The sequence below is a fragment of the Oncorhynchus gorbuscha genome, unplaced genomic scaffold (genome assembly GCF_021184085.1).
Source record: "Oncorhynchus gorbuscha isolate QuinsamMale2020 ecotype Even-year unplaced genomic scaffold, OgorEven_v1.0 Un_scaffold_141:::fragment_3, whole genome shotgun sequence".
Lineage (NCBI taxonomy): Eukaryota > Metazoa > Chordata > Actinopteri > Salmoniformes > Salmonidae > Oncorhynchus > Oncorhynchus gorbuscha.
Window position 1 is genome coordinate 80,001 of NW_025744684.1, and position 11,967 is coordinate 91,967.

Genomic DNA, 11,967 nt, shown 5'->3' on the forward strand with positions numbered 1-11,967 from the left:
CAAGGATGAACCTTATCGTCAGACTGGAAGCGCTGGGATAGAATGGCTCCCACGCCTACCTCTGAAGCGTCAACCTCGACAATGAATTGTCTAGTGACGTCAGGAGTAACGAGGATAGGAGCGGACGTAAAACGTTCTTTTAGAAGATCAAAAGCTCCCTGGGCGGAACCGGACCACTTAAAACACGTCTTGACAGAAGTAAGAGCTGTGAGAGGGGCAGCAACTTGACCGAAATTACGAATGAAACGCCGATAGAAATTAGCGAAACCTAAAAAGCGCTGCAACTCGACACGTGACCTTGGAACAGGCCAATCACTGACAGCTTGGACCTTAGCGGAATCCATCTGAATGCCTTCAGCGGAAATAACGGAACCGAGAAAAGTAACGGAGGAGACATGAAAAGAGCACTTCTCAGCCTTTACGTAGAGACAATTCTCTAAAAGGCGCTGTAGAACACGTCGAACGTGCTGAACATGAATCTCGAGTGACAGTGAAAAAATCAGGATATCGTCAAGATAGACAAAAACAAAGATGTTCAGCATGTCTCTCAGAACATCATTAACTAATGCCTGAAAAACAGCTGGCGCATTGGCGAGACCAAACGGCAGAACCCGGTACTCAAAATGCCCTAACGGAGTGTTAAACGCCGTTTTCCACTCGTCCCCCTCTCTGATGCGCACGAGATGGTAAGCGTTACGAAGGTCCAACTTAGTAAAGCACCTGGCTCCCTGCAGAATCTCGAAGGCTGATGACATAAGGGGAAGCGGATAACGATTCTTAACCGTTATGTCATTCAGCCCTCGATAATCCACGCAGGGGCGCAGAGTACCGTCCTTCTTCTTAACAAAAAATAACCCCGCCCCGGCCGGAGAGGAAGAAGGCACTATGGTACCGGCGTCAAGAGACACAGATAAATAATCCTCGAGAGCCTTACGTTCGGGAGCCGACAGAGAGTATAGTCTACCCCGAGGAGGAGTGGTCCCCGGAAGGAGATCAATACTACAATCATACGACCGGTGAGGAGGAAGGGAGTTGGCTCGGGACCGACTGAAGACCGTGCGCAGATCATGATATTCCTCCGGCACTCCTGTCAAATCGCCAGGTTCCTCCTGAGAAGTGGGGACAGAAGAAATGGGAGGGATGGCAGACATTAAGCACTTCACATGACAAGATACGTTCCAGGATAGGATAGAATTACAAGACCAATTAATAGAAGGATTATGACATACTAGCCAGGGATGACCCAAAACAACAGGTGTGAAAGGTGAACGAAAAATCAAAAAAGAAATAGTCTCACTGTGGTTACCAGATACTGTGAGAGTTAAAGGTAGTGTCTCAAATCTGATACTGGGAAGATGACTACCATCTAAGGCAAACATGGGCGTAGGCTTGTCTAACTGTCTGAAAGGAATGTTATGTTTCCGAACCCATGCTTCGTCCATGAAACAACCCTCAGCCCCAGAGTCAATCAAGGCACTGCATGTAGCACCCGAACCGGTCCAGCGTAGATGGACCGACATAGTAGTACAGGATCTAGATGAAGAGACCTGAGTAGTAGCGCTCACCAGTAGCCCTCCGCTTACTGATGGGCTCTGGCCTCTTACTGGACATGAATTAACAAAATGTCCATCAAATCCGCAATAGAGACACAGGCGGTTGGTGATCCTCCGTTCCCTCTCCTTAGTCGAGATGCGAATCCCTCCCAGCTGCATGGGCTCAGTCTCAGAGCCAGAGGAGGGAGATGGTTGCGATGCGGAGCAGGGAAACACCGTTGATGCGAACTCTCTTCCACGAGCCTGGTGACGAAGATCTACCCGTCGTTCTATGCGGATGGCGAGAGCAATCAAAGAGTCCACACTGGAAGGAACCTCCCGAGAGAGAATCTCATCTTTGACCACTGTGTGGAGTCCCTCCAGAAAACGAGCGAGCAGCGCCGGCTCGTTCCAGTCACTAGAGGCAGCAAGAGTACGAAACTCTATAGAGTAATCCGTTATGGATCGATCACCTTGGCATAGGGAAGCCAGGGCCCTAGAAGCCTCCCCACCAAAAACTGAACGGTCAAAAACCCGAATCATCTCCTCTTTAAAGTTCTGGTAATTGTTAGAACAATCAGCCCTTGCCTCCCAGATAGCTGTGCCCCACTCTCGGGCCCGGCCAGTAAGGAGTGAAATGACGTAAGCAACCCGAGCTCTCTCTCTAGAGTATGTGTTGGGTTGGAGAGAGAACACAATCTCACACTGGGTGAGAAAGGAGCGGCACTCAGTGGGCTGCCCGGAGTAGCAAGGTGGGTTATTAACCCTAGGTTCTGGAGGCTCGGCAGGCCAGGAAGTAACAGGTGGCACGAGACGAAGACTCTAGGACTGTCCAGAGAGGTCGGAAACCTGAGCGGCCAGGTTCTCCACGGCATGGCGAGCAGCAGACAATTCCTGCTCGTGTCTGCCGAGCATGGCTCCTTGGATCTCGACGGCAGTGTTACGAGCCTCTGTAGTCGCTGGGTCCATTCCTTGGTCGGATCCTTCTGTTATGCAGGTGAATGAGGACCCAAAAGCGACTTGGCGAAAACAGAGTTTTTAATCCAGTAAGAATCCTTACAAAACAAAAGCATAATACTACTCGTAAAGACGAGAACAGACAGGAGACTTGATCGAGAACTGCAGGTTGCCTCGGGAAGGCACTTGAACCTAGCAGACTCAGACACCTGCTCACCACGCAGCATCTGAGGGAAACACGACACGACAGGGCAAAACATAGACACAGCACGGTGAATTATAGATGAGGATCCGACAGGGCAGGTACGGCAAACAAGGAGAGAAATAGGGACTCTAATCAGGGAAAAGGATCGGGAACAGGTGTGGGAAGACTAAATGATGATTAGGGGAATAGGAACAGCTGGGAGCAGGAACGGAACGATAGAGAGAAGAGAGAGCGAGAGAGTGAGAGAGGGAGGGGGAGAGAGAGGGATAGAAAGAGGGAAAGAACCTAATAAGACCAGCAGAGGGAAACGAATAAAAGGGGAAGCACAGGGACAAGACATGATAATTAATGACAAAACATGACAGTATGTATATATATATATATATATATATATATATATATATATATATATATATATATATATATATATATATATATGTGTGTGTGTGTGTATATATATATATATATATATATATATATGTGTGTGTGTGTATGTATATATATATATATATATATATGTGTGTGTGTGTATGTATATATATATATGTGTGTGTGTGTATGTATATATATATATGTGTGTGTGTGTATGTATATATATATATATATATATATATATATATATATATATATATATATATATATATATATATATATGTGTGTGTGTGTGTCATATGCACAGTCCAATGAAGTGCTTACTTGCAGGTTTTCCTCTCGACATTGCAACCACAAGTAAGAATTGATAACCTGAGTAAACAGTCAGTAGACAAATGACCACCAGTCAACACCACTTATTGCAACCATGTCCATACATGCAGTGGTGTAAAGTACTGAAGGAAAAACATTTTAAAGTGCTACTTAAGTAGTTTTTGGGGGTATCTGTATTTTTTTAACCACTTTTACTTTTAATCCACTATATTCCTGAAGAAAATAATGTATGTTTTACTCCATTTATTTTCCCTGACACCCAAAAGTGCTCATCACATTTTGCATTCTTAGCAGGACAGGAAAATTGTCAAATTTATGCACGTATCAAAAGAACATCTCTGGTCATCCCTACATCCCTACTGCCTCTGATCTGGCGGACTCACTAAACACACATTTACAAACACACATGTTTGTAAATGAGTGTTGGAGTGTGCTCCTGGCTATCTGTAAAAAAATACAAAATAATACTAGAATATGGTGACGTCTGGTTTGCTTTATATAAGGAATTTGAAATATTTGTACTTTTACTTTTATTTTAGCAATTACAATTACATTTTGGATACTTAAGTATATTTAAAGAAAAATACTTTTAGACTTTTACTCAAGTAGTATTTTACTGGGTGACTATCACTTTCACTTGAGTCATTTTCTATTAAGGTATCTTCACTTTTAAGTATGACAATTGTGTACTTTTTCCACCACTGCCTACGTCGAAACGTGAACATATTTTTATCAGTATACTATTACAGTAGCTTATGAAAACGTAATTTGGTACATTATGACTTGATAAGAAGTTGATAGCTTGAAGCTATAACCAGAGAGGTTTTAGCTGTATGGCATCTTTGTTCAACACGGAGCGGTTGTTTCGGGTCAAGCAAGTTAACCCCCCTCCCATTTTGGCACCGTGACTCGCTACCCAAACCAGATGCAACTGGTTTCAAGAGAGACATCATGTGATATCCTACTGCTGTCTAGTGGATGGACTGGGAATCAGACAGGGAATATAAAAATATACAAAACATTAAGAACACCTTAGAGGTTGCTGGATCGAATCCCCGATCTGACAAGGTAAAAATCTGTCGATCCTTCCCTGAACAAGGCAGTTAACCCACTGTTTCCCGGTCGGCCGTCATTGTAAATAAGAATTTGTTCTTAACTGACTTGCCTAGTTAAATAAAATAATGAAATATATAAATAATTTCAGAATTAATAAAGATGATTGGTTTTCAAACTGACAAATCTGGTGTTTATGTCAAACAGCTTTGTTATATTTCAGTCTTCTGTGATGTATATAAGTGTAATATTGGGATGAAAAGTCAAAACTGAAAACATTTAATCTCTATACAGTATGTGACATGGTACAGGTGTCTTCTTTTATAACCATGTGTATACTTTTGGTTCCAAGTAGATTTGTTTAAGACTACTAAGAATCACTCTTCGTGATGTTTCACCATAATGAAATGAGAATTCAGTTCATGTAACAGGATTGACCTTAAAATTAGGGACAGACGTAAATTATTCACTAATCACATGAAAAAGAAATCTTCAGAAATGACTTTTGCAAAGCAACAAAATAACTAGGGTTTTTACAGTGATGGTGAAATGATGGGGTTACGTGGGTTAAAATGTTCCTAAAATAACACACGTTTATTGCATTTACATGATCAAATATCTGATGTATTGAATTCTCCATCTGGCCTATATAAAAGGGCACCTCATTTAATATAACAGGCTTTTAAAATTCAATACTGGTGAACAATTAAGAATTGAAATATCAAAGGGACGCAAAAGGCACTCTTTTCATGGAACGACCCATCTACTTTTAGGAAACTACTTCTCCTTATCTATAGCTGTCACGCCCTGGTCGAAGTATTTTGTGTTTATCTTCATTTATTTGGTCAGGCCAGGGTGTGGCATGGGTTTTTGTATGTGGTGTGTATGTATTGGGATTGTAGCTTAGTGGGGTGTTCTAGTTAAGTCTATGGCTGTCTGAAGTGGTTCTCAATTAGAGGCAGGTGTTTATCATTGTTTCTGATTGGGAACCATATTTAGGCAGCCATATTCTTTGAGTGTTTCGTGGGTGATTGTCCTTAGTGTCCTTGTTCCTGTCTCTGTGTTAGTTTACACAAGTATAGGCTGTTTCGGTTTTCATTACGGTCTTTGTTTTGTAGTGTTTGTATTGATTCATGTTTTACGTTTGTTTATTAAACATGGATCGCAATCTACAAGCCGCATTTTGGTCCGACTCTCCTTCACTACAAGAGAACCGTTACAGAATCACCCACCAACCAAGGACCAAGCGGCGTGGTAAACAGAGGCAGCAGCAACAGCAGCAGCAGGAGAAGCGACAGGTGCAGCAGGAGCAACAACAGCAGCAGCAGCAAAGGCAGCAGCAGGAGAATCAACAGAGGCAGCAGCAGCAGCAGTGGGAGAGGCTGCACTATTTGGAGAAATGGACTTGGGAGGAGATCCTTGACGGGAAAGGACCCTGGGCAGAGCCAGGGGAATATTGCCGCCCCAAAGCCGAGCTGGAGGCAGCGAAAGCGGAGAGGTGGCATTATGAGGAGCTAGCACGGCAGAGCGGCTGGAAGCCCGAGAGGCACCCCCAAAAATGTATTGGGGGGGGGGCACAGGGAGAGTGTGGAAGAGTCAGGAGTCAGACCTGAGCCAACTCCCCCTGTTTACTGTAAGGAGCCATGGATGGAATTGGAGCTGTCGGCGAAGCTGAGTGCTGAGTCTGAGAGTGTTGAGGATGTATTGGACAGAGTAGAGAGAAAGCTGTTGGTTTGGCATAGTATGCACGGCATTTGCCCTGAGGAGCGTGTTAGCTGTCCGATGTCACCCGTGTCAGTTCCTCGTACTCAGCCTGAAACGTGTGTTGGAGTTCCGGGGGATTTGATGCCGGCTATACACACCAGGTCTCCAGTACACCTTCACAACCCGGTGTGTCCTGTTCCTTGCACTCACCCGGAGGTGCGTGGCCCGGTACCACTAGTGCCAGCTCCCCGCACCAGGCGTCCTGTGCGTGTCCTCGGCCCAGTACCACCAGTGCCAGTACACGCATCAGGCCTACAGTGCGTCCCGCTTGTCCAGCGCTGCCGGAGCCTTCCTCTCCAGCGCAGCCGGAGTCTCCCGCCTGTTCAGCGCTGCCAGAGCCTTCCTCACCAGCGTTGCCGGAGCTTTCAGTCTGCCCAGCGCCACAAGTGCCACCAGTCTGCCCAGCGCCGCCAGTCTGCCCAGCGCCGCCAGTCTGTCCAGCGCCGCCAGTGTCGCCAGTCTGCCCAGCGCCGCCAGCGCCGCCAGCGCCGCCAGTCTGCCCAGCGCCGCCAGTCTGCCCAGCGCCGCCAGTCTGCCCAGCGCCGCAAGTTCCGCCAGTCTGCCCAGCGCCGCCAGTCTGCCCAGCGCCGCCAGTCTGCCCAGCGCCGCCAGTGCCGCCAGTCTGCCCAGCGCCGCCAGTCTGCCCAGCGCCGCCAGTCTGCCCGCCAGTCTGCCCAGCGCCGCCAGTCTGCCCTGCGCCGCCAGTCTGCCCAGCGCTGCCAGAGCCTTTCGCCTCTCCAGCGCTGCCGGAGTCTCCCGCTTGTTCAGCGCTGCAGGAGCCTTTCTCCTCTCCTGCGCTGCCGGAGTCTCCCGCCTGTTCAGCGCTGCCAGAGCCTTCCTCCTCTACAGCGCTGCTGGAGTCTCCTGCCTGTTCAGCGCAGCCAGAGCTGCCAGCCTATATGAAGCAGCCAGAGCTGCCAGCCTGCATGGAGCAGCCAGAGCTGTCAGTCTGCATGGAGCTGCCAGTCAGCCAGGATCTGCCAGATCTGCCAGTCAGCCAGACTCTTCCAGATCTGCCAGTCAGCCGGACTCTTCCAGATCTGCCAGTCAGCCGGACTCTTCCAGATCTGCCAGTCAGCCGGACTCTTCCAGATCTGCCAGTCAACCATTTAACATTACATTTAAGTCATTTAGCAGACGCTCTTATCCAGAGCGACTTACAAATTGGTGCATTCACCTTATGACATCCAGTGGAACAGTCACTTTACAATAGTGCATCTAAATCTTAAAGGGGGGGGGTGAGAGGGATTACTTATCCTATCCTATCCTATCCTAGGTATTCCTTAAAGAGGTGGGGTTTCAGGTGTCTTCCAGATCCGCCAGTCAACCAGACTCTTCCAGATCCGCCAGTCAACCAGACTCTTCCAGATCCGCCAGTCAACCAGACTCTTCCAGATCCGCCAGTCAACCGGGATCTTCCAGAATCCGGCCAGGATCCGCCAGTCGGCCAGGATCCGCCAGTCGGCCAGGATCCGCCAGATCCGCCAGCCAGCCAGGATCCGCCAGCCAGCCAGGATCCGCCAGCCAGCCAGGATCCGCCAGCCAGCCAGGATCCGCCATTCAGCCAGGATCCACCATTCAGCCAGGATCCGCCATTCAGCCAGGATCCGCCATTCAGCCAGGATCTGCCAGTCAGCCAGGATCTGCCAGTCAGCCAGGATCTGCCGAAACCACCAGCCAGCCAGGATCTGGTAGATCCATCAACCTGCCTGAGCTTCCCCTCACTCCCGAGCTTCCCCTCACTCCCGAGCTTCCCCTCACTCCCGAGCTTCCCCTCACTCCCGAGCTTCCCCTCAGTCCCGAGATGCCTCAGTCCCGATCTGCTCCTCAGTCCAGTGGGGTTCTGGGTGAGGACTACTAGGCCATGGTCGGCGGCGAGGGTGGACTATCCAGGGACACGAGGAGGAGGGACTAAGACATTGATTGAGTGGTGGCCACGTCCCGGGCCGGAGCCGCCACCATGGACAGACGCCCACCCGGACCCTCCCTATTGTTTTGAGGTGTGTCCTTGGAGTCCGCACCTTAGGGGGGGGGGTTCTGTCACGCCCTGGTCGAAGTATTTTGTGTTTATCTTCATTTATTTGGTCAGGCCAGGGTGTGGCATGTGTTTTTGTATGTGGTGTGTATGTATTGGGATTGTAGCTTAGTGGGGTGTTCTAGTTAAGTCTATGGCTGTCTGAAGTGGTTCTCAATCAGAGGCAGGTGTTTATCGTTGTCTCTGATTGGGAACCATATTTAGGCAGCCATATTCTTTGAGTGTTTCGTGGGTGATTGTCCTTAGTGTCCTTGTTCCTGTCTCTGTGTTAGTTTACACAAGTATAGGCTGTTTCGGTTTTCATTACGGTCTTTGTTTTGTAGTGTTTGTATTGATTCGTGTTTTACGTTTGTTTATTAAACATGGATCGCAATCTACAAGCCGCATTTTGGTCCGACTCTCCTTCACTACAAGAGAACCGTTACAATAGCCTTCAATAAGCCACAATACACAGACTTGTAAGACTGGTTATCTAAGCTGGTCTCTGTTAAGAGCCTTTGAACGGGGTATGGTAGAAGGTGCCAGGCGCAATATCGTTACAGTTTATACTGTCATGTTATATATGTTAGTCCATGACCGTTAGGTCTATTCCAGCTTGTCCATGAGTCTGTGTGCAGGCTGGGACCTTTCTCAATCACACAGCCGAGGAAGGGAAAGTGCTAGAACTGGATGTCCTTCTAGCCATGGCTGCAGTTCATGTTCCCTCTCTTTCTTTTACAGTATCTCCCTTGAGCTCCTCTTTCCCCTCTCTATCACACCCCCTTTACCTCTACTCTACTTGTGCTTTACTTCTCTAATTCTTTCTCCCTCCCTCCCTCTTTCTCCCCTCCACACTCTCATCTCCTCCCTCACAGTATTCTTTCAACCTGGAGTCAGGTAGACGTAACATTGAAAACTTAAGTAATGTGAATGAATGATGGTTAATACGTGATAAGCAGTAATGGACAGTCACTACCATCATGGGACTTCGTACCCGAAAATGAACTGACCTCAAAAAGCACTAATCGCTCAGCACTAAACGTTGAATATCATACTCATTTCAGTATCCCAGATTTATATTTACTATGTTACGTCTAGTCTGAGACCAGACTGCCTCTTTAATCTAACTTGACTTCATCTCTGCCTCCCTTCTCTCCCCCTTTGTCTTCCTCTAGATGTTTGGCTGTAGTGCATCAGCCCAGGTGAAGACCAGTAGAGAGACTAAGGGACAGTACCTCTCAGCCAACATGGCCTTCTCTGTAGGGGTCATGTCTGCCATGTACCTCTGCAAGGGGGTCTCAGGTAAACCCTACTACACCTTTCATCCCAAACCAACACCCATCCCAATCCTTGGACTAGAATAAATATGGTCATTTTCTCCACTCTAAACAGCTCATACAGTATACAGTATGTACAGTACAGAGGAGGCTGGTGGGAGGAGCTATAGGAGGACAGGCTCATTGTAATGTCTGGAATGGAGTAATGGAATGGAATCCAACATGGTGTCCATATATTTTATGTGTTTGATACCGTTCCAATAATTTAATTCCAGCCATTACAATGAGCCCATCCTCCTATAGTTGCTCCCACCAGCCTCCACTGGTAGAGTATATTGCTGCTTCAATGACAAACTGACAACCCTAATCCTAAAATGAAAACGCACAGCAAATTCCCCAGTGTTTAATCAACACTGACAGCCAAATGTTATCATGAACATTTTATTATTCAACACAAGTATTTAATATGGACTTATTTTGAGGGCCTAGTTTTACCCTGACACAGTAGCCTGCAAATCATGTTCTTCAGGCCTGCAAGTCACATTATGATGGCTTGCAAAGTGATGTAATTCATATTGGAATACAGACAGAGTGGGGATATCCAACATTTTGGCTACCTAAACCATCTAAACTGGAACAACCATTTCAATAATGGGCGCAATAAATCCAAGTAAGAGATTGGATTAGTTTAGAAAAATGTCTGTTATTTATAATTAAGTAGCATAAGATTAATGGGCAGGGCGCCCTGGGTGAAGCTGCTCCCATACACTCTGTGTCAGGTGCTGGGAGCTTACCTGGCCTCTGGCCTGGTCTTCCTGGTCTACTATGGTCAGTCAGACACACTCACACACCAGTCCCACCAATCACTGGTGTCATATAAGCTTGTTACATGCATATTCAGTAGCATTATGATATAGTGTGTCATGATGACTGTCACTGAACAACCAGCTCCCTCTCTCTGTCAGATGCTATCATGGACTTCAGTGGAGGGAATTTGACAGTGTATGGGGCTAATGAAACGGCGTCCATCTTTGCCACCTATCTCTCAGAGCACCTATCTCTCAGAGCACCTATCTCTCAGAGCACCTATCTCTCAGAGCACCTATCTCTCAGAGCACCTATCTCTCAGAGCACCTATCTCTCAGAGCACCTATCTCTCAGAGCACCTATCTCTCAGAGCACCTATCTCTCAGCAGCAGCATCCTAGATCAGGTCAGACCAATATGATACAGTACGAAGCAGGAACGGATGATGGTGTGTTGTCACTAACTCAAAAGGCACTCACTCATCTGAGCCATCTTTGTTGCAGGTGAATGGTAACAGCTGAATAAGATGAGAAAAAGAGGAAACCCGCACACTGATGTTGATAGTATCACTGCTCTTTAAAAACGTTACATATCGGCCTCAAGGCCTTCCTCAGAGTGTTTGGCCTTCGTCACTAACCTCCACAGCTACAAAGTCATAAACCCTGCCTATTTTCCTAAATTTCTCTTCTTAAAATGAGATTTTAAACCTAACCCTAACCTTAAACCACACTGCTAACCTTATGCTTAACCCTAACCTTAAATTAAGATTACATTATCATTAACTCACTAGCTTTAAGCACCAGCTGTCAGAGCAGCTCACAGATTACTGCACCTGTACATAGCCCATCTATAATTTAGCCCAAACAACTACCTCTTTCCCTACTGTATTTATTTATTTATTTATTTTGCTCCTTTGCACCCCATTATTTTTATTTCTACTTTGCACATTCTTCCACTGCAAATATACCATTCCAGTGTTTTATTTGCTATATTTTATTTACTTTGCCACCATGGCCTTTTTTTTGCCTTTACCTCCCTTCTCACCTCATTTGCTCACATCGTATATAGACATATTTTTCTACTGTATTATTGACTGTATGTTTGTTTTACTCCATGTGTAACTCTGTGTTGTTGTTTGTGTCAAACTGCTTTGCTTTATCTTGGCCAGGTCGCAATTGTAAATGAGAACTTGTTCTCAACTTGTCTACCTGGTTAAATAAAGGTGAAATAAACAAAAACTATTGTTACGAAACAGACAATTTGGACTTTGTGGCTGTGCTATCTAGTGGAAACCGGTGTCATAAATGTGAAGATTCTGAAGATTCTGAAACATAAGAAAGCTAAATGAAACTGAATATTGTTCTTAACAACTGACTCTGAGAGCTGTGTTCTATCTGTATAAGGTTCTATCTGCATTTTGTCCAGATTGAGTTATTATTTATTTAACCAGGTAGGCCAGTTGAGGACAAGTTCTCATTTACAACTGCGACCTGGCCAAGATAAAGCGTAGCAATTCGACACATACAGTTAGAGTTACACATGGAAAAAAACAAAACATACAGTCAATAATACAGTAGAACAAAAGAAAACAAAAAGTATATGTACAGTGAGTGTAAATAAGGTCAAATAAGGGAGTTAAGGCAAGAAATAGGCC

At 46.2% G+C, this 11,967-nt stretch overlaps 1 protein-coding gene across 1 annotated transcript in view; it reads left to right on the plus strand.

Annotated features, from left to right (window-relative positions):
* Window positions 1-11,110, plus strand: part of LOC124017000 (aquaporin-3-like) — a 14,303-nt gene extending 3,193 nt beyond the window's left edge. Inside the window, exons 2-4 of the mRNA XM_046332332.1 lie at window positions 9,406-9,578; window positions 10,247-10,335; window positions 10,473-11,110. Coding sequence (XP_046188288.1) covers window positions 9,406-9,578; window positions 10,247-10,335; window positions 10,473-10,714 — 504 coding nt within the window. The 3' untranslated portion in view covers window positions 10,715-11,110. The remainder of the gene's footprint in view (window positions 1-9,405; window positions 9,579-10,246; window positions 10,336-10,472) is intronic.
* Window positions 11,111-11,967: the final 857 nt, after the last annotated feature.